The sequence below is a fragment of the Siphateles boraxobius genome, unplaced genomic scaffold, assembly GCF_051911475.1.
Source record: "Siphateles boraxobius isolate OS27281-9 unplaced genomic scaffold, OSU_SipBor_1 103, whole genome shotgun sequence".
Classification (NCBI taxonomy): Eukaryota; Metazoa; Chordata; class Actinopteri; order Cypriniformes; family Leuciscidae; genus Siphateles; species Siphateles boraxobius.
In genome coordinates this window covers 838,156-865,213 of record NW_027508704.1, presented here as the reverse complement: position 1 = coordinate 865,213, position 27,058 = coordinate 838,156, and the positions used below count along the sequence as shown (strand labels likewise).

The 27,058-nt window shown below is 39.0% G+C and overlaps 1 protein-coding gene across 8 annotated transcripts in view; it reads right to left on the bottom strand.

Annotated features, from left to right (window-relative positions):
- Positions 1-25,525, bottom strand: part of mprip (myosin phosphatase Rho interacting protein) — an 85,846-nt gene extending 60,321 nt beyond the window's left edge. For 6 of the 8 annotated variants that reach the window (XM_077245653.1, XM_077245652.1, XM_077245655.1 and 3 more), the window contains exons 1-3: positions 24,671-25,502; positions 8,673-8,750; positions 7,908-7,973 (exon numbers count right to left, since the gene is read on the bottom strand). In XM_077245653.1, the coding sequence (XP_077101768.1) occupies positions 7,908-7,973; positions 8,673-8,750; positions 24,671-24,793 (267 nt within the window). In that variant the 5' untranslated portion in view covers positions 24,794-25,502. Of the gene's footprint in view, positions 1-7,907; positions 7,974-8,672; positions 8,751-24,670 lie in introns of all 8 variants that reach the window. The other 2 variants (XM_077245651.1, XM_077245658.1) reach the window with 2 other exon arrangements.
- Positions 25,526-27,058: the final 1,533 nt, after the last annotated feature.

Genomic DNA, 27,058 nt, shown 5'->3' with positions numbered 1-27,058 from the left:
ACAATACACCTGGTCATGTCCCACAATACACCTGGTCATGTCCCACAATACACCTGGTCATGTCCCACAATACACCTGGTCATGTCCCACAATACACCTGGTCATGTCCCACTATACACCTGGTCATGTCCCACAATACACCTGGTCATGTGCCACAATACACCTGGTCATGTCCCACAATACACCTGGTCATGTCCCACAATACACCTGGTCATGTCCCACAATACACCTCCTCATGTCCCACAATACACCTCCTCATGTCCCACAATACACCTGGTCATGTCCCACAATACACCTGGTCATGTCCCACAATACACCTGGTCATGTCCCACAATACACCTGGTCATGTCCCACAATACACCTGGTCATGTCCCACTATACACCTGGTCATGTCCCACAATACACCTGGTCATGTCCCACAATACACCTGGTCATGTCCCACAATACACCTCCTCATGTCCCACAATACACCTCCTCATGTCCCACAATACACCTGGTCATGTCCCACTATACACCTGGTCATGTCCCACAATACACCTGGTCATGTCCCACTATACACCTGGTCATGTCCCACAATACACCTGGTCATGTGCCACAATACACCTGGTCATGTCCCACAATACACCTGGTCATGTCCCACAATACACCTCCTCATGTCCCACAATACACCTCCTCATGTCCCACAATACACCTCCTCATGTCCCACAATACACCTCCTCATGTCCCACAATACACCTGGTCATGTCCCACAATACACCTCCTCATGTCCCACAATACACCTGGTCATGTCCCACAATACACCTCCTCATGTCCCACAATACACCTCCTCATGTCCCACTATACACCTGGTCATGTCCCACAATACACCTGGTCATGTCCCACAATACACCTCCTCATGTCCCACAATACACCTCCTCATGTCCCACAATACACCTCCTCATGTCCCACAATACACCTCCTCATGTCCCACAATACACCTCCTCATGTCCCACAATACACCTGGTCATGTCCCACAATACACCTCCTCATGTCCCACAATACACCTGGTCATGTCCCACAATACACCTCCTCATGTCCCACAATACACCTCCTCATGTCCCACTATACACCTGGTCATGTCCCACAATACACCTGGTCATGTCCCACAATACACCTCCTCATGTCCCACAATACACCTCCTCATGTCCCACAATACACCTCCTCATGTCCCACAATACACCTCCTCATGTCCCACAATACACCTCCTCATGTCCCACTATACACCTGGTCATGTCCCACAATACACCTGGTCATGTCCCACAATACACCTCCTCATGTCCCACAATACACCTCCTCATGTCCCACAATACACCTGGTCATGTGCCACAATACAGCTGAACTGTTTTACTCATCAAGGACGCTTTAAATTGATCGAAAGTGACAGTAAAGACAGATTCTGTTTCAAATAAATAACTTTGTTCATCAAAGAATCCTGAAAAATTAATTTGTTTCCACAAAAAATATGAACACTGATAATAATCATAAATGTTTCTTGAGCATCAAATCATCATATTATAGTGATTTCTGAAGGATCATGTGACACAGAAGACTGGAGTAATGATGCTGAAAATTCAGCTTTGATCACAGGAATATTTCACTATTTTACTGTATTTTTAATCATTAACGCAGCCTTTGTGAGCGTGAGAGACTTTTGAATGCTAGTGTAAATATTAGGTCTTGATTTTTAAATTCACCTTTTTTGACTTTATCTGTTTATTTTAAATGACATGCTAATTAATGTCACTAGATTTTATAAAGAATGTGAACTAAACAATTTAGTCTCTCAGTTCATATGAGGACATAAAACTGTGTATAAAAATGATTTATTTATATAAACTTGAAAGATTATGCATGTGTCATGTCCTTTCTTGCCATTTTGGAGCAAGTCAAACAGGTTTGGAAGGACGTGAGGGTGAACTTTTTATTTATGAATATTAAAATTAAATTTCTCTGAAACACTGATGAAGAACTGAGATTTGGAGATTCACACTCGACCATCTCGAAACGTTATCAGACGTCCTGCAGACTGGAGATGTAAAACAGGTGCCGTCTTCTCCTGACTCCTTTTATGGCCATTTTAAGTGATCTAGTTTTATTAAAAGCTGCCAGTGAACTCCAGGGAATGCCAAATATGGAAATTACAGTGTGTCACGGTTATAAACTGCAGTGTTTCTGTTTCACTACCAGGGAAGAAAAGAAAAAACTCTGGGTAATAAGAACAGAAGACACAACAACAAAGAGCTTCACGTCACTTCGGCGCGGCCACGAAAAACACACAGCCGGACATTTTTATCCCTTCGTTCCGCCATAAATCATGATGAAAAACCTAGATTTATCAGATTACCAATTTTTTATATTATTTTATCCAGAAGGGCATTTAATAACTAACCCAAAACTGAGCTCAGCAAAACAATTTGATCATTACCGTGACTATGTTTTGTGCGTTTAATTTTCCTCTTTTTTCCCCTTCTCTCTGTACTCTTATTTTTGTGTTCTTTAGTGATTGTGAAGCACTTTGGGCAACAGCTGTTGCATTAAATGTGCTATATAAATTACTAAATTAATAAATGAAATAATTTGAGCTCTGTGTGCTGAAGTTCGTTTAGGTCTTTTGACTCACTTGACATTTAATCCCTTTTTTCCACCACAAATCATAATAAAAAACCTAGATGTATCAGATTACTAATTTTTTATATTATTTTATCCAGAAGGGCATTTAAAAACTAACCCAAAACTGTAGCATAAAGTCCTGCAAAACAATAATTTGATCATTACCGTGACTATGTTTTGTGCGTTTAATTTTTATCTTTTTTTATTTCTCTCTCTGTACTCTTACTTTTTGTGTTCTTTAGTGATTGTGAAGCACTTTGGGCAACAGCTGTTGCATTAAATGTGCTATATAAATAACTAAATTAATAAATGAAATAATTTGAGCTCTATGTGCTGAAGTTCGTTTAGGTCTTTTGACTGACTTTTTCCGCCACAAATCATGATAAAAAACCTAGATGTATCAGATTATTAATTTTTTATATTATTTTATCCAGAAGGGCGTTTAAAAACTAACCCAAAACTGTAGCATAAAGTCCTGCAAAACAATAATTTGAGCTGTGTGTGCTGGAGTTGAGGTCTTTGGACTCACTTGAGGGTGGGAGTCTTAAAGCCGTCTTTAGATAAGAGAGGAACATATGAGGCAATGCATGGAGGGAAAAAAGAAAAACAGGAAGAGCAAATAGCCAGAAGCAGGACTGTGATCGGGGGGGAATGTGGTCCTCAAACACACGGGGCCCGGGGGAAGAGGAGGCCCACACAGTCACAGGCCCTGTGAACTGTGCTACAGTTAATGCATCTGCTTAGCATGCCTTTTAATACTGTAATACAATTATCTTAAAAATTATTCAAGTAAAAAATGTAATTGAAAAATAATATAAAAATAAAACTTTTAAAATAATACCTATTTATAATATTTTTTTCACAGTATGAATTGGATCATTATACCAGAAACTATTTAAATGTATTTAATTTTAAGGAAGGTGGCAATTTTTTTCCACACTTTATTACACACAATTGCGGTTTATAAAGTCAGAATAGTGAGATGTAAACTCGCAAATGTAGGATAAAAAGTCGCAATTATCTTTTAAAATGTTTTATTCTTTGGCAGAAACAAGCTTCCATAGCTATCATTATTAACATAAATTAAAAATATAATGCCAACTTACATTCTGGATGGAACTATTACTTTACATTTCTGTCCGTTCCTCACACAAATCTCTTTCGGAGACTTGAAATCTAGTACACGAGTCATATGGACTTCTTTTATGGTTGGCATCTAGTCATTTTGGAGCTTAACTCATTAACTTTTATTATTATATTTAAAAAAAAGAACGCCAACATAACAGCCCATGATGCAAAGCACAACAGTTTCCAGGATCAAAACACAAGAACAGCCAGACAAGGTGTTAAGATTGACAACACAAGTGATTGAATAAATAGCAACGCTACTGCATTTTCAGGTAGCTCTTCTTATTTGACAGTCAACATGTGCCCGGACGTGTCGTGCCCGCTGTAAACACACACCTATGTAAATCTTCCATCTCAGGAACACCTGAGGGCCAGGAACACCTGGCAATCCCTGCTTTAGTCTACAGACAACGGTGTTCAGGAGATATGTGACCCTGCACCACAAAACCAGTCACATGGGTCATTTTTTTTCAATTGAGATGTACACATCATCTGAAAACTGAATAAATAAGCTTTACATTGATGTATGGTTTGCTAAGAAAGGACAATATTTGGCCGAGATACAAATCTGAAAAAAAATCTAAACATTGAGAAAATCGCCTTGTATTTCGTTGTGTATTTATGTTCATGATTGTGCTGCATTCACTCACAAAAATAAATGTTTTATATATTTACGGTAGGAAATTTACTGAATATCTTCATGGAACATGATCTTTACTTAATATCCCAATGTATTGTTGGCTATTGCCCGTGCGACATGTGACTGGGTTTGTGATCCAGGGTCACATAAGAAGAGCAATGTTGGGTCACTTGATGTACAACAGAACAAAAACACAACAAAGACAGTTGATTTTCTCTTGGCTTTCTAAACCCAGTGTCCGGTTGTGGAAATCGGTGCGGAGGAACGTGATCTCAAAGCATGTTTAACATTTCCATGTGGTTTTCGAGGATAACGTTCTCAAGAGTTTAGCGCCGGCTCCAACAATCCTCAGTGGTTTCTCCTAATAAGGGCATATTGGGATCCTGAGCACAGACTCCACGTTCAGAACATCTCAGGCGGACAATTAAAATAGTTTTCTTCAAGACCGTAGCTGAACGCACATGTTTATAAGAGTCAGCAGTGAAGCTAGATGAGTGGCTCCTTACCGGCACACTCTCTTAATGTACTGGACAAGTTATGGGATTAGAAACTACTGCAACCATACTGGGATATGATTACATCAGTGTCTGCCATTTATATGGAGAGAAAAGTGTTCTCTTAAGATCAACTTGTGTTCACACTAAATATAGCACACATTAAAAACTAGCCGTAAAAGAATCAGGTCAGACTCATTGGAAAAGCATTTCTACAAAATGATATAACGCTGTTTTTTGCATGATTAGCATTGATAAATGCACATTCAGTTTTATACGAGACAGATGAACATCGATATGACAACATGTTGTTACACGTATCAATAGTTCAGAGATGAAATGCATTAAAAGATTATATCTGTATGTACTTTTTTTCTCTCTCTTTTTATCTTTATTGTGTAAATTGCCTTGAGAAGCTGCTTTAAAAGGCGCTATATAAAGTAAAGTGTATTTTTATTATTACTATTATGTTATTACACTGGTTGTTGTACGTATATCAACAGTTCAGAAATGAAATGCATTAAAAGGTTAATGATCTGATGGGATATTTTAAAATGACACTAAACCTGACAGATAGTGTTAATAAAAGCAAACGCGAGATAAAAACATTTGCTGAAGGAACCGTGTCATTTTATCTGCTACTTTCAGTCTTTGAGCACTTTTATCGTGACTGTTTCAGTGTTTTCAGCTCATAACAGTGTTGTGAAATGAGTCTTTATTAATCGATAATCTGTAGGGATGAACCGATATGGAAATTTTGGTCGATACCGATAACTGTTTAAATTTAAAAGCCGATAACCGGTATATTGGTCGATAAATCTAAATCCAAGTTATATAATTTTTGAGAGCCTGATTACAAAATCAAAAGTCTCACCATTTAAATCCATGTCCCAAGCACACAATTATGATGTTCTCATTATAATTTTATGTAGCCGATATGAAAGACCCTATTTTCCTTTTTGAAGTGATTCCAATCATATTTCAAGCAATTCATAACCACCATGTTGAACAGTGCGCATCAGAAGTGTGTCAGCTGAAGGAAATAATACATTATTTATCAGCTTTAATATATCGGCCAAATTTTTTATTACTGGGCCGATAACGATAACATTTTAAATGAACATTTAACATCCGATACCGTTATGGTGGCCGATATATCGCGAATCCCAAATAATCTGACCCTGTAATTAGAGATGCACCGATATATCGGCCAATAATCGGTATCGGATGATTAAAGCTATTATATACCGATTGTTTAAAAACAGCCGATGATCAGGGCCGATTATATCCTGTCAATTCTGTTAAGGAAACAGAAGATCGTATTAAAACAGATTCCCAGGAGAAAAGCGAATATCAAATAAGACATTCATGAAAATCCATTTAGCTTTTTATAAGTTGTAAGAATTGCACCGCCTTTACGAGAGATTTCAATACTACAACATGCAAAAGAGTTTTAGTAATCCTCAAAAACATTAAGCACATAATTTCTGTTGCACAAATAAAACGTTGTTGCTTAAATCCATACTGTGAATTGTCCATATTCTTGACCTAATTTAAGAACATTTCCTGAAACTAGATGAAAAGACTATAAAGACAAGAGGGCTGACAGCATTTTCAAAGCAAAACAATGGCAGGAAACTCTGTATTGCCCTGAACTAGCTTTTATTGTCTTCACTACTCACTGGAAATAAAAACAAAGTCCTCCAAAGAGTTTAAGGCCAGACAAGTAATTTGGTGGTAAATTTGTAAAGAAAGACTACACGCCTGCACACATATATATTCACACCCACATACCTATAGACTAAACGCGTGATACGCATGTGCGCGCCGTCAGCGTTTTCACAGATTCACGTTTTTGAAGTTTACGCGGAGATGATAACGTTTTTCACAATTTTTCAACGCTTGCACTTTGGAACCGGTTTCACAGTTTGTGTTCTCGAGCACCAAACACTGTTGTGTGCAAATGAACATCCAGAACACATTAAAAGTTTCTGTTTTCGGTGTCGTGTTAGCGGCCACTAAGTTAATAACTAATGATCTTTACAACGGAAGTGAATGAATCAAAAACTAACTTTATCTGGACAATAACTTTATTCTAGATCTGCTGTTACTGTAATCTCCTATTATCACTGTAAAGCTGCTTTGAAACAGTCTATATTGTTAAAAGCGCTGTATAAATGAAGGTGACTTGACAACGATGTGACTCTCAGGCAAATCGGCGTTTGCCTCGTGTTGCACAGCAGAATGATAAATTGCACCGCTGTAATGGGCATTCCTGTAGTAAGCATAAGCAAGCTAGCGTGAGCGATGGGGTCAAGAGTCGCGGCGGCTCTCGTTCTCCTAGCACTGAGCCTGTGTGTGGGCTTCAGTGTTTACATGCAAACGCTGTAATCGCCGGGAAGATCAGCCAGCTAATTTGGTCACCCATGTCCCATTCCTGTGAAACAAACAGGCCGAGTCGTGATCATTAAACACACGGCCATGTTCTGCTAGTGCACATCGCATACGATGCTCTCGCTCCTCATCTCAAAATGGATTATTTTAGTTCAGGGATGGTTATACTGCTTTATTTTTTTAGTGCTGTGCAACGATTAATCGTGATTTATAAATAATCGTATTTATAAATTCACACACATGTATACATTTAATAAAAATGTGTTATATATAAAATATTTATTTTTATATATAATATAAATAATGTATAAATGCAGTACATACATGCAAATATTTCTTAAATATATACATGCATATGTTTGAATTTATAAATACAAAATAATTATACACGGTACACACACATAGCCTATATGATGTACACAAATTTTTATTTTGGATGCGATTAATCGTTGCACAGCACTATTTTCTTTATTGCAAGAGGATTCACTGATGTTGGTTTTCGGTTTGTTTGAAGAACATGAATATATTCTCTCAACTAAGACATTTGAGTGACAGATCGCAAATGTGGGATCAAAAGGACGAAGAAAGAACGAACAGCTTACCGACTCATCCAGTGCGAAGCGCAAGCAGCCGTGTTCATAAAGGACGAAGAATCGCCGTTGCCATTTCTGTGTTGAAAGAAAAGATCATTAAATGTCATTCATATTCACTCAAATATACAACAGTCATAGTCTAAAAGAAATGAAAATTCACCCAATCTATTTTCCAAATGAAAACGAATCATGCATGCATTTTATTACCTCATAATTTCCCAACCACGCATTTTTTCAGATGTACGTCACAATACAGTAAAAAAAGATCTGTAGTTATATTGGTCTCATCACAGCTCAAATTACTGACATATGCCAAGTTAATATCATATATGAGCATTTGCTGACAAATGAAAATAATTCAAAGACATTGCATTATTGTGGCAAATGAGTAAAGCAGTGAATAAACCAATAGTCTGTAAAAATCAGTATGTTGTTTATTCAAATTCAAACTCATTGAACATAAGCCTATCACCATCCTACAATCAAAACAAATTAATTTGGAGTCAATTTGTCCGAGGTAGACTTTATCATTTAAGACTTTTACACTGTTTCACAGACAAGGCTTAAGGTTAATGCATGTTTGAGCTGTTTTTACTGAAAGCAACTTGCACTGAAAACTTGAAAGCTTGTTTTTCGCCACAGAATTATTTTTTATTTTTTTATTTCACAACTGGCAATTTACATCTCGCAATTCTGACACAATAACACGCTATTGTGACTTTAAATCATGCAATTTTGACTTTATAACTCCGTAACTAACGTCATGTCTCTTACCCGGGATCTTTGCATGGGATTGTCAAAGTCCGTTCCCTCGGGAGCCAAACACAGCCATCCGCCATAGATCGGCTTGGCCTGCAACAACATCAAAACATATCATTAAATCTTCAATCAATAAAGGAGCACATTGGAGTAATTTGTGGAGGAACATTTTGTGGTCACTACCATTTAACTTAAAATACTTCATTTTTACATAAGTCATTTTTGGTCATACGGATAATCATAAGAGTAATGCAAACTGTAAAGGGTCTACTTTGATTTTTGTAAACTCACAACAACAAAACGTGGTGCTTTTGTGAACCGAAACTCAGCGTATATTTGCTTCACAGACATGAGAAATATATCTATAGAAAGCTTGACATTTTTTACATTTGAATGAACAGATTCCAATGGAAAATTAATATTCTCCGATTATGTAATCTGTATGAAACGAGCATATATGACGAGTCAGCATCGTGACTTAATCTCTGCAGCCGAAAACACAGAAAACATTATCAATAAATTATTAAAATGTTTAGACAGTTTGTATTTTTCACAACACATTCATAATCATTGCAAGCTTTATATTCGAATTTGAGCATTGATTAGGCTATACGTATTTTATATAGGCAATTATTATGATTTATGGCTTATTAATATAAACGCGCGATTAGTCGACTAGAAAAATCTTAAGTCGAGGACAGTCCTAGAAAAAATGCTATAATTTAGATTTCAAATCAATTGGAACGTCGTCTAATAAAAGCCCTTTCAGAAGGTGAGCCAGATGTGCAAGCTTGAGCAGGACTAGGCAAGTTCATAAAGCTTCCCTATAAAGATGTTTTGCCTCAAAGGTAATAAATGCGTCTCACCTGCGATCAAAAATGTGAGCTCGTCTTATTTAAAGATGATGTGGCTGACGCATTTATGATCGTGTCTTCTCACTGAATATGCCATGACCTGAAAATGTCTGAATTGAATTTTCTTTACCCTCGCATCCAAAACAAGGACTTTGAATTGTACATTGTTTGAATGTAATGTTAAAGTACCCTTATTATGGTTCCTAATGTTATTTTAGTCTCCTACAATAAGCTTACATGCATCTTAACACTTTAATTTCTCCATAATCTCCACTGCACATCAGCTCTTTTCTCTCAGTGTCTGAAACGCTTCGATCGGAGATTCAGTCTCTCTAAGCTCCGCCTCTCTGAGAGCTGCTCTGCTGTGATTGGTCAGAAAGCAAACGCTCATTATCATATCTGAATCTCAGCTCCTGATCACAGTGATACGAACCGTAACGATGGCGTGGGTTTTACCGTATCAATCTCAGAAAACAGCGTCTTCTCGACACGAACAACACGAACCAAACTCTTCCAGTCTCAGATAAACTAGTGTTTGAGGGCGGAGCTAAGAGACGCTGTTCAGCCAATCAAGACCATTCATGCAAATTAGTTACAAACCTACGTAGAAATGTTGCCGAAGTGAGACTGGAATTGGGTCCAATGGGTCGAAGGTCCAAATGTGAGTTTCAGTGCAGCCTCAAAGTCTCGACACGATCCAGCCGAGGAATAAGAGTCTGATCTGGACAAACCACCAACATTTAGAACAAAAATCCTACATCGTTTTAGCTTTATTTCTTTGTAAATGGCGTTTGACTCAGTCTTTGCATGTTTGCTTTGTAAACACTGTACGTCACGCGTGACCTTTCAACGTGATTACGTAATGTGTGGCGCAAACAAAAATTATTTTTATTTTAGTTCTAAATGTGCGCTGGTTTGTCTAGATCAGACTCTTATTCCTCGGCTGGATCGTGTCGAGACTTTGAAGCTGCACTGAAACTCACATCTGGACCTTCGACCCGTTGGACTCCATTGAAGTCACTATATGGAGAAAATCCTGGAGTGTTTTCCTCAAAAACCTTCATTTCTTTTCCACTGAAGAAAGAAAGACATGAACATCTTGGATGACGTGAAGGAGAGTAAATTATCAGGAAATTTTTATTCCGAATTGAACTACTCCTTTAAGATACTGGCAATCAAAACATCCATATGGGTAATCACAACACATAAATACGTCTTGCAGACGTAAATAAAACAACAGAGGATACCTGGGGATTACATTCAATTAAATTATTACAGCCTATAGCATTATCCGTTTATAAAATTGATAACGAAAAAATGATTGTTTAGGAACCAGTATCAAGTACTTCGAGTTTTTCTTAACGATACCCAGCCCTACAACCCATAAATACGTCTTTAAAACAACAGAGGCTGAATCTTATTTTCAGAATTTACATTTATGCATTTGGCAGACGCTTTTATCCAAAGCGACTTACATTGCATTTCAATGTACACATTTACATTCCTACCAGTTCTTGCTTTCCCTGCGAATCGATCCCATGACCTTGGCGTTGCAAGCGCCAACGCTCTACTGTTTGAGATACAGGAAAGATTTAATTTGTTAAATTTTCTTTAATCATGCAGACTATGCATTGTTTTGTTAAACCACACTTTTATTTACCCTTTTTCTTTCTTTCTTTTTTTCTGTTACCCCCCCAGAGGATACCTAGGGACCCAATTTAGCCTCTTTCCTCTTTGGACGAGGTGGGGGATTGGAAGCAAAACAAAACACAGCTGTGACTCTGTGTCAGTGTGTGTGTGAGAGAGAGTCGAGACACACCCGAGTGTTTTCCTCCACACATTGAAGGGCCACTTCCGCTCTCCAGCTTCACGGATCACGTTTAACTCCCAATTTCCTCCCAGGTTCGTCCCAGCGGCCCACTTTACCCCCGCCTCCCCCTCAGCGCTGGACACACTCGCCCTGAACTTTCACCCCCCGTCTAAACTTATCCAACACCCACCGGGCCGAACCACAGCCTCAGAAGTGGGATCGACCTCTGGGAAACTCTGATCCACTTTCCCAACACACACTTCCTTTCACAAGAGTCTCTGCATGGGAATCACACTGGGACGCTGCAATGATGCAACTTTACATTTATAGCATGTGGGCTGGACACTGAAGTACAAAAGCAAGACAAAATGTAGGCAGCTGGATTTATATTAGAGGAGAGAGAGAGAGAGAGAGAGAGAGAGAGAGAGAGAGAGAGGAGAGAGAGAGAGAGAGAATAATGTCATCGAATTGAACAGAGAGAGAGAGAGAGGAGAGAGAGAGAGAGAGAGAGAGAGAGAGAGAATAATGTCATCGAATTGAACAGAGAGAGAGAGAGAGAGAGAGAGAGAGAATAATGTCATCGAATTGAACAGAGAGAGAGAGAGAGAGAGAGAGAGAGAGAGAGAGAGAGAATAATGTCATCGAATTGAACAGAGAGAGAGAGAGAGGAGAGAGAGAGAGAGAGAGAGAGAGAATAATGTCATCGAATTGAACAGAGAGAGAGAGAGAGGAGAGAGAGAGAGAGAGAGAGAGAGAGAGAGAGAAAGAGAGAGAGAGAATAATGTCATCGAATTGAACAGAGAGAGAGGAGAGAGAGAGAGAGAGAGAGAGAGACAGAGACAGAGACAGAGACAGAGACAGAGACAGAGAGAGAGAGGGAGAGAGAGAGAGAGAGAGAGAGAGAGAGAGAATAATGTCATCGAATTGAACAGAGAGAGAGAGGAGAGAGAGAGAGAGAGAGAGAGAGAGAATAATGTTATCGAATTGAACAGAGAGAGACAGAGAGAGAGAGAGAATAATGTCATCGAATTGAACAGAGAGAGAGAGGAGAGAGAGAGAGAGGAGAGAGAGAGAGAGAGAGAGAGAGAGAGAGAGAGAATAATGTTATCGAATTGAACAGAGAGACCGAGAGAGAGAGAGAATAATGTCATCGAATTGAACAGAGAGAGAGAGGAGAGAGAGAGAGAGAGAGAGAGAGAGAGAGAGAGAGAGAGAAAGAGAGAAAGAGAGAGAGAGAGAGAGAGAGAGAGAGAGAGAGAATAATGTTATCGAATTGAACAGAGAGAGACAGAGAGAGAGAGAGAGAGAGAATAATGTCATTGAATTGAACAGAGAGAGAGAGAGAGAGAGAGAGAGAGAGAGAGAGAGAGAGAGAGAGAGAGAGAGAGAGAGAGAGAGAGAGAGAGAGAGAGAGAGAGAGAGAGATGCTGCTCTTTTGAACTTTCTATCAATCAAAGAATCCTGACAAAATAATTGTACATTACTGTTTTCAACACTGATAATAATCATAAATGTTTCTTGAGCATCAAATCATCATATTATAGTGATTTCTGAAGGATCATGTGACACCGGAGACTGGAGTAATGATGCTGAAAATTCAGCTTTGATCACAGGAATAAATTACACTTTATATTCATAACAGCCGTATTACATTCTAATAATATTTCATAATATCAATTTTTTGTTGCATTCTTAATCAAATAAATGCAGCTTTGGTGAGCAGAAGAGACTTCTTTTAAAAACATAAAAAATCGTTCCAATCCCAAACTTTTGAACGCCAGTGGATATATTATTATTAACCTATAATATATTATAATGCAACTATTTGTGATTAGTTATTAGAAAAATGACAGTCACTACCACACTTTGCTATGGGAGATATTTAACGGGAAAACAGATCCGGTCTACTCTGCGTGGATAGAGTCAATTCCACAGAGCTGGCTTGAGAGAAGTCAAGACTTGCAAGTCAGTGAAATTACAGTATTTTGACAGCATTTCCCCCCCGGGAAAGTCAGTGACGGTGCGCTGAAAACACTTCCTCAAAGGAACCGTTTGGCTCAAACATCAACGTATACTGTAACATATACTGTACCAGGGCCTGAATTTCGTTTTGGATAATAGGGGGGAAATCCCCCTTTAGGTTATTCTTATTGGGGGGGATTTTTTAATTTGAGGGGGGAGTTTTTTTTAGACAATTTAAAAAAAAAAAGTTTAGCTAAATGTTTGCTCACTCATTGTATTTGTGTTTTTACAATGTGCTCATTTTTTTTAGTTTACACAACAAAAGAAAGCTTGATTTCAAACTTTGAATTAAGTTGAAAAAAGTAGCACAAATAAATACATGAAATAAAGAGAAAAGTTTAGGTCTAACACTAGTATTCAGAAATGCTAGAAATGGAAAAAAGCAATCAAATGTAAAATAACACGGAAAAGTCTTTTAGTCCTGTATAATTTGAATACATAGGCTATTAATCCTGATTCCTTACAATTAATGCTATCTTTTGTTGTTTTATATACAATAATGACAGACACATTTTAGGCTACTCTCACTTTAAGAGCTAGTGCACGGATCCACGTTCACATGTTGCGTGTAAAGCGCAGTCCGCGCCACTTTCTCCTCTTTTAAAAAGGGCTCCCTGTTGCTAAGCGATCATGAGCAACGTTCTCCATGAAGACGAAGACGTTTCAGTAAAGGATGAACGCAAAAACACGTAACGTGAACGGCCCATACTGTTTTCATTATAGTGTCACATGCATTTTCTTTTTGTATTATTTTTTTAAGACATAAGCGATTGTGTTTGAGAGGATACTCCCCAAGACTGGAATATAGACAATGTTGTGTGCTTTTGAGCGTTAAAGCGCTATAATTCAAGAAAAATAACTCAGTTTTGTTACTCACGAGCTGTTTGTTATGCGGGCTAAAATCGCTTGAATGTTTAAATAGGTAAGACTTAAAAAGACGCACAAATTATAAACAGCAATGGCCCGATTGTGCAAGTGACATTTTCATCATATGTCCCGACTCCTGAAACGCGAGAGTCTAGAGTCACCGCCTGCAGCCGCGTGATTGGCTCGCCTTGTGTAACCTATTTTAAGAGACAGAGAAGACGCGGCATTGGCAGAATCACTCACGCTGTTTGTGAAATTGCGTCTCGCAGAAAGTTTTAAAATGACTGATTTGATCTTATAATCTGTTAGGTTAAATTTACTCATAGGCCTACATGCTAGATTGAATGAATGTTTGCGGGAATTTCCCGCATTATAAACGCAAGACCTGCGGGAATGATTAAAATGATGCGCAATACCCGCACCGAAATTCGAGCCCTGTGTACCAGGGCTCCAGACTAACTTTTTTCACCTCCGTCCTGGAACCGTCCTGAAAAACAATTTGAACCGTCCTAAAGTGAATGTCAACCGTCCCAAAATTAAAATGTTGATCTACTGTAGATTTAGTCGGCTAAAATCTTATTGTATTTCATCGACTAAAACTAGACTAAAACTAAAACAATTCAGATGACTAAAATATAATGGGTTTAGTTCAATTGTAATGCATTAATTTAGAATGTCTCTAAAATTCCAGAGAAAACATCTATTAACCTGTTAATATGAATGATTTTAAAGTTTGAACATGCAATACATATACAGATTTAACTACTGTGACTTAAAAATATCTTAAAATTAAATAAAACCACTTTTCCTAAAGTAGACAGTCTTCTTTTCAATGAATGATTTATGCATTCTTTATAACTACTTGCTAGGGCTGTCACTTTTTATTCGATATTCGAATATGTATTCGAACATGACGTGATATATCCGTATTCGAACTATACATAAACTATCCGGTTTTTATTTTTTACAGTCTATGATTAGACCGTTTTTTGTTTTTTATTATTGTTTGCCATCTCATCCAGGAGCGGGCGCTCTAAACGTATTGTAGCGTAAGCCCATGACCAAATCAAGCGAATAATAGCCTCGCTGTTTTGAGAATGGAAGATAACGCACAGAACGACAGCCCGAGCGGAGAATTACGACCTCAACTCATCTAAAAAGTCGAGTCTGGAAATATTTTGGGTTCTACAGCTACACCGTATACCACTTCTCTCAACATTGACGCGCACATCTGTGTGTGTCAGGCACGTGTGCGCGCACTGAGCGCGTGTTCTCCACCGCGGGGAACATCGCCAATAAAAAGAGAGCCGCACTTGACCCAGATCAAGTTGATAAATTGGTGTTTCTAGCAAACAATATTAAGAAATGAATTGAAATAAGAAATGAGGCTAGGCTATCGGCCTTACTCCTGCTGTTTAAGCCGTCACGTTAGTGTTTGTGCCGTGCTGTTCCGATGCAGTTTTTTCCATGTAGCTTAGTGGCACTTTATATAGATTAAATTGATAACCTGCTGTTTAAAACATTAAGTCAAAAAAAATGTTTTCAGACAGGCCTGAGTCCTGTTTATGACTGTCAGACTGTTAATAAATTTGTGATTGAATCTCCGTTACAGTGGGGTTTTTTTGGGGGGGGGGGATCTCGTAGAAATTCGAATATATTCGAATACATTACTTGATATTCGATAACCGTTCGAATTAGATTTTTCTCAAAAGTGACAGCCCTACTACTTGCATACATCATTCTTTATTATATCAAGCAGCAGACATATTCATTTGTATGAATCAAATATAGTGAATCCTTATTAAAGCTATTAACGAGCAGTGAATGCTTTTCCCTTTCCAATCCAATTGCACTGATGCACATCCGATAGACTCACAACTGTTTAAGACATAACCAACATAGTTTACGTGAATACTCTCCTAGACTGTTTCAATCCTATGACTAATAAAATTTAAATAATCAATTTAAATTGTACTAGGGCTGTCGCGGTGAAGGAATTTCCCTTGCGGTAATTTTGAGTGGCTCAATAGCGCGATATGCGGTTTTACCGCCATTTATTTACTTATTTATATTTATTTGTTGCTATATAAATACGTGTTATGATGTGGTCAGCATACACAAAAACAATGTAACCAATGTAACTGAAACTAAACAGCGTCTCTGCGCATTGAAAGACTGTCACTCAGCGTGAAGTTGTAATGCCAACGGACTGTCTTTGAGTGAGTCATTAAACCGTTCAACAAAAACGTTCAAAAAAGCTGATTCCTTAAATGACAGATGTAATGAAACAAGGCGTTCATTATTTTTTGGGATGGTGATGGCGCAGTGGATAAGACACATGCCTTTGGTGTGAGAGACCCGGGTTCGAATCCACTGTGAGACACCAATGTGTCCCTGAGCAAGACACTTAACCCCTAGTTGCTCCAGAGGCGTGCGACCTCTGACATATATAGCAATTGTAAGTCGCTTTGGATAAAAGCGTCAGCTAAATGAATAAATGTAAATGTAAATTTTTAACTTTGAGCTCCACTTTTCAAGGCTCAGCTGGCCAGCAATGCTTCACTTTTGGGCAAAGCTGAAGCAATGCTTCACTTAATAGAGACCAATGGCATTGATTCAATGCGTGACTCGCTGCTTTCCCCCCACGGCTTCCTCGCGCTGTGTAATGCTGACCAGCGCTGACGCCATTCATGGTAAATACCCTTACACGTTAAAAGGATGATAGCCTACGACAAATATTTCATTTCCTTGGAAACGCCAACCTTTTCACGAATATACATGACTTGACTTCAAAGACAGACGCAGGTAATCGCTAGGGGTGCGCCGATCCGATACTCAGTATCGGTATTGCTCCGATACTACCAATATTTGCCGGATCGGGTATCGCCAGACGAGACCATCCAAATCCGATCTTCAAGCCTACGTATGACTTGTTATACAACACAAAAGGCACAAAAACATTATAAAGCACTATAATGTTTTCGTGTACTGTATTCCAAGATTTCTGAAGCCATTACATATAGTTTAATGTGAGGTACAGATTTAAATCGTTAAATTAATCTTCACCTAAGTGCTTCCCTCCGCGGCGGCTGTCAGTCATTCTCAGCACTCAAACAGCGCGTCGCACTCGGGTAAAACAGCTCGGGTTTCACATGTTACTTTCAACCGGGTGTCTGTTAGATCACAACACAACTCCTCAGTGATCACAACACTGGAGTAGAGAGCGATATAATTGCTCTTCACGCGCACATTAACTGAAATTTAAAACTGTTAAAAGGCTCAAACTAATGAATAAATAAAGAAATATATGTATATCTTACTTTTGTGCTTTGAACTTTTCAATGCGACGCGCTGCGCGACGTGACTCCATGTTGCTTCGAGCGCATCATTCTGCGCACGGGATGCGCATAAGTGTTTCGTGCCGCTCTGAATTGGAGCCTTTCATGTTACAATACTTTTGCGCAATGGCAGTTTATTGATAGCCTTAGTTGATGTATAATAAATAATGTTTAAGTCAAGCTTTGATGCCTTTAACAAAAGAATAATCCCAGTCTCTTCCCTACAGTGAGGCATACAGATACAGTTTATTAGGTAATTTGGCACTGTTTTTTTAATTATTATTTTAGTATTGGATTGGATCGGTATCGGCCAATACTGAGTCCCAGGTATCGGAATCGGTATCGGAGGCAAAAAAGGCGGATCGTGCCACCCCTAGTAATCGCAGGCGCTCAGTCGAACACATTCACTGTCTGTTTAGGCTTAAGTCCAAATCCACAAATCCTCTGTACAAATCACCATGATAAACAGTCTTATCATTATTAACTTATTTAACATTCAATACACATGGTACGAACTACGAAGGGTGGCCTTATGAAAAAAGAAAACGCGGTTCGCGGTTGCTGCGGTTACTTGCATTCCTCTGCGGTTGGCCTGTCAGTAGCGCGGTACTGCAATATTGCGGTTATCGCGACAGCCCTAAATTGTACTCGCATCAAACTCGGGAATTGTAGGCCTGATCGGGATTCGATGGAGGAGATGCAGGGCCGTCTTGGTGCTCGATCTGTTTTACCTTACCGTTGTTTAACCAGCGCAACATATTTGCGATGTCATTAAGCCATTTGATAGATGTACTGCGGAACAATTCTCCGGGTGAGTAGCGGTCAGTGATAGTAACAGCATGAAGACGCGCTTCTTTGTAGTCAGCACTTGGTCAGTTTATTTTGGCATTTTCTAAGTTTGCCTAATAGGCTAGTAATAAACGAACACGCATACAAAAATGTCTTTCGTCCTGTAGGCGTCCTGGAGAATATTTCTGTTCGTCCTAAACACATTTTCTATCGTCCCCAGGATGATAGGACGCAGTTAGTCTCGAGTCCTGTACTGTACTCTGCGAGAGATAGAAAACTTCCCAGCAAGCAATAGCCGTCATTTCAACGTCTGGGTTAAATATAGACCCGATATAGTCCGGCTATGTGTAACCCACTTCTAGCCAAAATAACATTGAATCTGGTTAAATGTAATTTTTTCCAAAATAACTTCAAAAATGTATGATACCATCATGTAAGCAAAGTCAACTGTGATTACAAGGTGTTTGGTTTCATTTCTTTGACATGTTCTATGTCGAGGCTGTGCGTAGACACGATCTAGCTCGTATATCAGCCGGCTGTTTGTAGCCCATAGTCGAAACTGATTCATTGTAGTTTATCTTAATTGTTGGACAGGCAACGCACGAGATGGTTGATATCCCATCATGTTCGCATTTAGTAATAATATCTACAAGGTGCCAGTGTAATTTCATGACATGTTCGATCTGTAGTCACGATTTAGCTGTGAATTGGACGGGCTATGTGCAGTCTGCTTTTAGCCCACCCAGTGAAATCGAGGCAAGTGGTCTACGTTTAACGGCTTGGCTATAGCCAAAATAGTCTTAAAATTGTTTACATGTTTTTCGCCCACACAGCTTCATGTTTGCTGCCACACATTCATAAAAAAATCTACGATATTATTTGACGTTCTTTATTTTAAATTAAATAAAAATGCAATTACATTTCTCAACCGCTAGATGGCAACGAGACTTGATAGTCGCGATCGCGCGACAAACACTTTTCCACCATTTTGAAACATTGTAAACGAGTCAGAGCATTGCATTCAGCTGTCGGTCGAAGAGAACAAGCAAAAGACATTCCTACTTTTGTCTTGTAAGTATCTGTGTTTTCGTTTTGACATGTGCTAATTTTTAGCTAAATTATTTGTTGTGTGTTGTTGCAATCGTGACATTTTAGTGGGTAACAGTGTATTATGGTACATGCACGTGTACTGTATGTTTCCATGTGCCCTTAAACTCAAATTATCTGAATCCAAACCTATTATAAACTGTTATGAAAGCCCCAAATATGTTACTCTTTTCTGTAGATCATTATGATATGAAAATAGCATTTCCTCACTTAAGCTCTCATCTTTGACAAAGTTCAACATCGATTTGAACTATAATATTGAATTTGTCTGAACAATGGCTTGTTACATACAGAGAGAGCATAAGCTAATAGAGTAGAATAATATTTGTCATTGTACAAGCACCATAAGATGAAGTTTCATTCAAAATGCCTTCATTCATTCAAATTTGAAATTTTATAATTAATTTTATAATACTGCATAAAAATACAAATTATTGGCTATATAAAATTAGCAATTATAAAAAGCATCAGGCAGTATATCAATAATGCAAATATCTCAGATGTGTATTAAAACCTCTGCTGAGTAGTAACTTTAGGGGTTACCGTCCTCTTTTTCCCAGACATGTCCGGCCGTCAATGTCCGGGATTCAGCTTTTGCTTTCTGCGGTCGCCATTCATTGTTTACATGCACAGCTTTTGTTTCAATCTAACTGAATTCATTCTGATTGGTGAATCTGAATGTAGTGTGAACGCTAAACAAGTGATCGGTTGATGTGCGTTTTAACATTGCTAAGAAAATTCCCGCTCCTCCGTGAGAGACACGAGACCGGTGCGACTCACAGGTGTCGCTCCTCAGTAATCACGCCACCGGCCTCGCGCCGTTCTCCACACGGCCTTCACTCGTCCTGCTCGCCACAGTAAACGTGATGAATGGCGACTGTAGAACGCAAAAGCCGAATCCCGGACATTTTGGGCGATCTCGAAACACATTTTCGGGCAGACTCACTAGTAGCCTAGACTTGTTGTTTAACTACTGCGCTCTGTTACCGGTAGGCGTGGCCTCCGAGGGCAGCGAAGAAAGTGCATTCTGGGAGTTGTTGTCTTTCATCCACATAAGCCAAAAATACATTTTCTGTCTTTTCTCAGTCTAGAAAGCTCCAAATTCAAAAATAATTTCACATTTCTTCTACATATATTACCCATTTTAAATACACATTCATCTTTCCAGAGGTGGAGTGACCCTTTAATAGCCGTCTAGTTGATGACTAGTCTATTCTTGGGCTACGTTTAGACGTCTTATTAGATTTTTCACTGACAACCCAAATTCAGCCTTGTTTTAACCTAGACCCATATGCACTGTCTATTAGACGTATATATGTAGTCGTTCAATAAACGTCTAATTGATGACTAGTCTATTCGTGGGCTATGGTTAGACGTCTATTCGTGGGCTATGGTTAGACGTCTATTAGATTTTCACTGACAGCCCAAATTTACTCTTATTTTAGCCTAGACGTCTGGGCTGTGTTTTGATGGCTATTAGACGCAAAATTGCTTGCTGGGTTGTGATTTTTTGCATATACATTATATAGATTCACAATGGTCAACCTTTGGGCTGATTAAGTGGTACTATCTCTCAATTTGGAAAACGAGGTTTGACCGTTTTTCACCAGAATACAGAATAAGGCAAACAGTTTGAAACGCCAAAATCATTCTTGGCAAAATGGCTGCAAACAATTGAGATCGGAATATTCTGCTTTTCCAGGTTACAGAATATTAGATTTGATTATGGCACATCTGAAAAATGTCACAATCAGATCACTTCCAATCACACTGGTTCTGTTGACCACATACAGTCAAACCAGAATATATTCAGACATTTCTCACATTATCACAGTTTATTCGCTATAGTTTAGAAAATGGTAATAAAATCTGACAAGAACTCAGTTGATATTTCACAGGTTTTGTCCGTCCTTCTGTTAGACTCTCACACATGAATTATGTTGAATATCTGTCAGCTGTTAAATTTAACTACACAATTAGATAATACCAGTTTAGCTCAACCAATCACCAAGCAATGCTTCATGTTGTTCAGTCTGTGGTGTAAAAAGGTGCATTAGCAATTAAAGAAAAAACACTTCAGCAAAACATGATCAGCTCAAAGTGTCCCAATCATTTTTGGTCCCAAATTTGTATAAATGTTACTGGTATGAAGAATATTTGGGTATAATATGTCACAGTTTACTTTATTCTGCTCTCCTCACTTACATGAATGAACTATAGTGTCCTGCACACACTAGTAAGAAAATATCAAAAATTATATCTGGTGTCTGAATAATTTTTTTAATAATACATAGTTTGATTATGTATTTGTTTTATGTGAATAAAACCCTGAATTAAATCTGTTCCTCCATATAAAGACTAAACAGTTTGATTCGTATGGATTTATTTCACAATCACTTTATGAACTTTGAAGATCTGATTGAGTGGACTTTGCATGCTTTTGGGTGAAAAGCCATTTGATATAAAGATAATGGGGAATGTACTTGGTGTAACTTACGGTCAGTGTCTAATCTGATAATACGGTGTCAAAACAAAAATAAAGAGATAATAAACTGACACGTTCCACAATATCAGAGCTATAAAGGGTTTAAGGTTGTAAAGTCATTTTAGCCGCATTAGTGAGCGATGTAATCCATAACAATGACTTATGAATCTGGCACAGAAAGCGTTAACAGCTGGTAATCTCACTCAAACCACAACACACACACACACACACACACACACACACACACACACACACACACACACACACACACTGGAGGATGCTGACGTCACTTGACGAGTATGGGATCAATTAAAACACACACACAACAGACCCTTATGGTCTGAAACTTTTCCTCTCATCATTCTCTTTCAAGAGCTAAATAAGGAAATATGGTCAAATGAACTCCAATGTCAGTTCATCTCTCTCACACACACACACACACACACACACACACACCTAAAAACGTGTGGAGAGTCGAGATCTCCAACAGCAAAGTCAAAGTGCCTGTAATCCTGACAAACACTAGTAATTATAAAAACCCTGGGTTTAATTAAAAGTTTCCTCTAAAGCGCTCTAGCAGAAAATAACGCCTTCTACATATTCCACTCAACTGGAGGTTTTACTAAATACATAAAGTTAACGGACAGTCAATGACCAAAGTGTGTGTTGATTATATGTTTATCTCTTAAATTATATGTTTATCTCTGTAAAGCTGCTTTGAAACAATCTACATTGTTAAAAGCGCTATATAAATGAGGATGACTTGACTTGATCGTTTAAGAAGCGTTATTGTGAATATAGTTATATGGAATAGAATGAATGGTGTGTGTGTGTGTGTGTGTGTGTGTGTGTGTGTGTGTGTGTGTGCGCGCAGTGGGCAATTACAGCAGTTGTTAGTCATCATTTCAACACTGAAACATCATTTAATTCGGTCATTCCGTGTCAAATCAACCAAATATCGGAAACCAGATCTGGCTCACTTTGCACCCAACTGATACTTGCACTTATAGAGGAATGCCTGAAGAATAAATAATGTTTAAACTACGAATGTATCTTGTTTCCCTCTATCGGAAGAATTGCATAAAACACACCAATCTCTGTGTAGAAATAAAATAATGATGCTGGCATCTTTCTACATTTTTTAGATCCCTGTAATTTGGCTCCAAATCTCAGACGAAAATTGTCATTTTGTCCCTCCTTATTACTCAGTAAATATACATCCGACATTTAATATTGGGGCTTTCTGCTTAATTTATATATTTCCTTCACCAGACAGAAATGATCGAAATAAAAGCTGAAATTTTCACGATCTGTATGAAAAGTAACATGACGAAACAAATTGATTTGCAAAATGGAAAGAAAGCTATGATCCATGAAATGCAGGCTGGTTATATTCGTTATGTTGTGTTGCTTTGAAGGTTACTACATACACAAATATTAAACACATTTTAATTAAAAACTGTACTATATTGAACAAATTAATTGCCACCCTTTCACTGGAAGATATATCCTGGAATTACGGAAATGTGCTGTGTAGAAAATAAGCAGTGATTGGATTCTCGAAATAATGGAACGTGGTTCTGACCAATCGGAGCTCAGGAGTGGAGCTCTGCTGGCTCCTGATTGGCCAATACAATGTTCCTAACGTTCCGAGCCACAACAGAAAACTCAAATAGACTAAATAAATATAGCATATTAGATCAATCAAAACAACCCTGATAAAAACAGTAAAAAAAATGTCTAGTCATGACACACTAGTTTATGTTCACAGGGCAAACCCTTTCTAAACAAAACTGGTTGTTGATTTTGCAAAAGGCTGATTAGTGGACACTGCAAACTGATCAATAAAGCGCTGTCAGCGAATGCAGATCAATAATCAGCTTCACTGCAAACATGATCACAAACAAACTGCATTTTATCAAATTAACTTTTTCACTTTTGGAACCCGATTTCCGACACATAAGAAACAAGTCAAAAGTCATAATTATGATGGACTATAAATAGTCAAAATCATGAGGTTATAGTCGAAATTGACAAGTCATAATTATGAGATGAAATTATGACATATTATGAGTCATAATAATTGAGTCTATTACTCTATTAATTATTAAGACAATAGTCGAAATTAAGACTTACTAAATCACAATTAGGATTAAGTTATAGTTATGAGAATTAAGTCGAAATTAAAAATAAGTCATAATATCAATTTATGTGAATTTCGATGTCCAATATAACCATTTCGAATTTTTCTCTCCTAAAATTAAACGATGTCATAATTATGAGATGAAATTATGACAAAAAAAATCTAAATTATGTCATACCATGTCATAATAATTGAGATAAAAGTCGAAATTACGATAACTAAATCACAATTAGGATTATGTCATAGTTATGAGAATGAATTTGAAATTGAGATTAAAGTCATAAACTCAATTTATGTGAATTTCGAATTTTCATCTAATTATGACATATGTCAATTTCACCTTTTGAGATGAAATTATGACAAATCTAAATTGTCATACTAAATCATATTTTACTGCCATAATTATGAGAATAAAATTGAAATCGAGAAAAAGCATGAATTCAGTTTAATTTCGATTTCGTATGTAACCACTTCGAATTTCCATCTCCTAATCATAATAACGTAGTCACCTTTTTGTCATAATTATATCTATTTTCTAATATGGCGTTCCATAATTCGGTTGTTGACAGAAGGAATTCGAAGTGAAGCGAGTTCACACCTGATTGAGATCCTGGTCCGTCAGCAGATGCAGTTCTCGAGGCTTGAAGCAGTTCTGACATTTGCTTTTGTTGAAAATGTTCGCTTGAAATTTCCTACACGTGTTTTCTTTTGTACTCGACATCGTATTCCTCTGTTTGTGCGCGTCTCAAAATCCCAACATCGAAAAGAAGGCAGAAGACAGTAATAATCCCGATGCTCTTTCATCCGATTCTTGACATGCAAAACATGATCAGCAGCTTTTTTACACCTCGATATCTCCTTTCTTCGCTGACTAGTCCGACAAGAGCAGCAGAATGTGTAGTTTATATAAGCAGATCTCTAGTTAATGATGTGGTTGAGTTCATGGCCTGCCTCACAAAGCGACTCTCTAATCTTATTTCTGCGCGAATCAATGCTGGAATTGTGCAAGCGGTAAACAAAGCGATTATTTCACGTGTTCCTCAGGGAAAATTAAACTGGATCTTCTAGGAGGTGATGAAAAAAAAAGGAAAAACTGTAGGTATATCCTGGTATTTAATCCCAAAGGCAAATTCTCTCTCCGGCTCGAAGTTTAACGTTAGTTAGCGTCAGTTAGCTCGCTAATCAAGCCTCTCCCGCTGCTCGTTTAGCGGAGCTTTAAAAATCCCTCTGTTCGGTGAACCTGACATTTTATCCTCCTCCGGTTCCGTACATGTCTTCTCTCGGACGTTACGGCTACATGATCTGCGATAAACGCCTGGTTTAAAGGGTTTTCCAGGGCGAACAGGGTCTGTTTTCTCTCCCCTCAGCCGCGCTCGAGCTTTCCCAATGGAGGGAGGTCGCGAGCCGCTGCTGGAATTTCTTCTGCTCTCGCGAGAGTTCGGAGCGCGAGAGCAGGACTGATCTCGAGATATCCACCCTGTGGACACTACTGAGTGAGCATGGAGGAATTTTCCCTCAAAAGCGTACAGAAGTCATGATAATGACATACAAATTTAAATTATGAGGAAAACGTTGAAATTATGACATACTAAATCCTAAATATTTGAATTTAAACAAATGGAAAATAGAAAAATTATGGATTTTTTTTTGTCATAATTTCACATAACAAAGATTTCTGAGAAACGACAGCACTTGGCAGAGCTTTCGCTCTCAGTGTTTGATATTTGTGTTGTTTTTGTTTTTTGTTGTTTCTATTTTTGAAACACACACAGGGAAACGAACCGTCATTGAATGTGTGTGAGGTGGTTTGTGCAAACTGTGAAGAGACTGTGGTTGAGCACTTTTCAACAGTGGTGGGGCACTCTTTGTCAGTGAATTTCCCCCCAGTTCTGAAACTGGAAGCTGGGCTGGGAAATTTTTTATGGACCACACCTGAACTTGTGACATGTCCATATTGAACTGGGGTTGGGCACCCGAACGAGGGAAAAGGGGCCCTCGAGTTGAGAACTTCCTCTTCTTGGGTAAAGGGGGGGAAAAAATCACACTTGTGTCCAATGGGCTGGTCGCCTGAAAACCTGGACCGAGAAGCCCCTGGAGCTGAACATCAGGTAGGCCTCTTCCTCTTCCCGTCTGTCGGGGTAGAGTGGGAGGGCTTTTTCGCTGTGGCCGCAGCAAAAGATGTCTTACCCCTGGGCTTAGGTCGATGGTTGGGCTGCTGGCTAGGCTGCTGGCTAGGTGGCCTGCTGCGAGCCTTAGGCCTGGCTGAGTTATGGTACGGCTGTCCTGTGGCCGGGGCCTGAGGGGGCCGCGCGGGGGGGCTGATGTGGAGTGGCCTTTCTAGGCAGGCACAGTTTGAACGCCTCATCCTCCTTCTTCTTATGGTCGCACCGCTGTTGCATAAGGGCAACAGCAGGGCCAAAAAGAGCCTGGCCTGGTTCCACTGGGGCTCCTGCTATACGTCTTTTCTCGCTGTCGGGCAGTCCAGAGAGATTGAGCCAGAGGGCGCGTTCCCCCACAACACATAGGGCCATAGAACGTCCACCGGCTTGGACGGCCTGGCGGGCGTTGCGAAGGACCAGGTCGTTCACGGTAACGATCTCCTTCCACAGCGTCGGCGATGACACTCCTTTCTCCAAATGAGAACTCATATCCTCCAACAGCTCAGCCTGGTAGGCTGAGAGGAGGGAGGAAACATTTAGAGTTTGAGGAGGGTCGTCCTTGCCACACGCTGCCATATCCTTAACCTCCAGACCCGCCAAGCCGTGCTTAAGATCTAGCGGGTCCTTCCAATAGTGTCGCATGTGCTTAGCGCACACAGGGAGTACAGGCATGAGCTGCTTCCTAGGACCGGGAGGGGGACCTAGGAGTTTGCCGTCATACACATCCCTCTCTTGGTCGGCGGCGTTCTGGAGGGCCGGCCATTCCATGCCGAGACGAGCGGCCGCTCGCTCACACACCTCGAGAAGGACCGCGTGCGGCAGTGTAG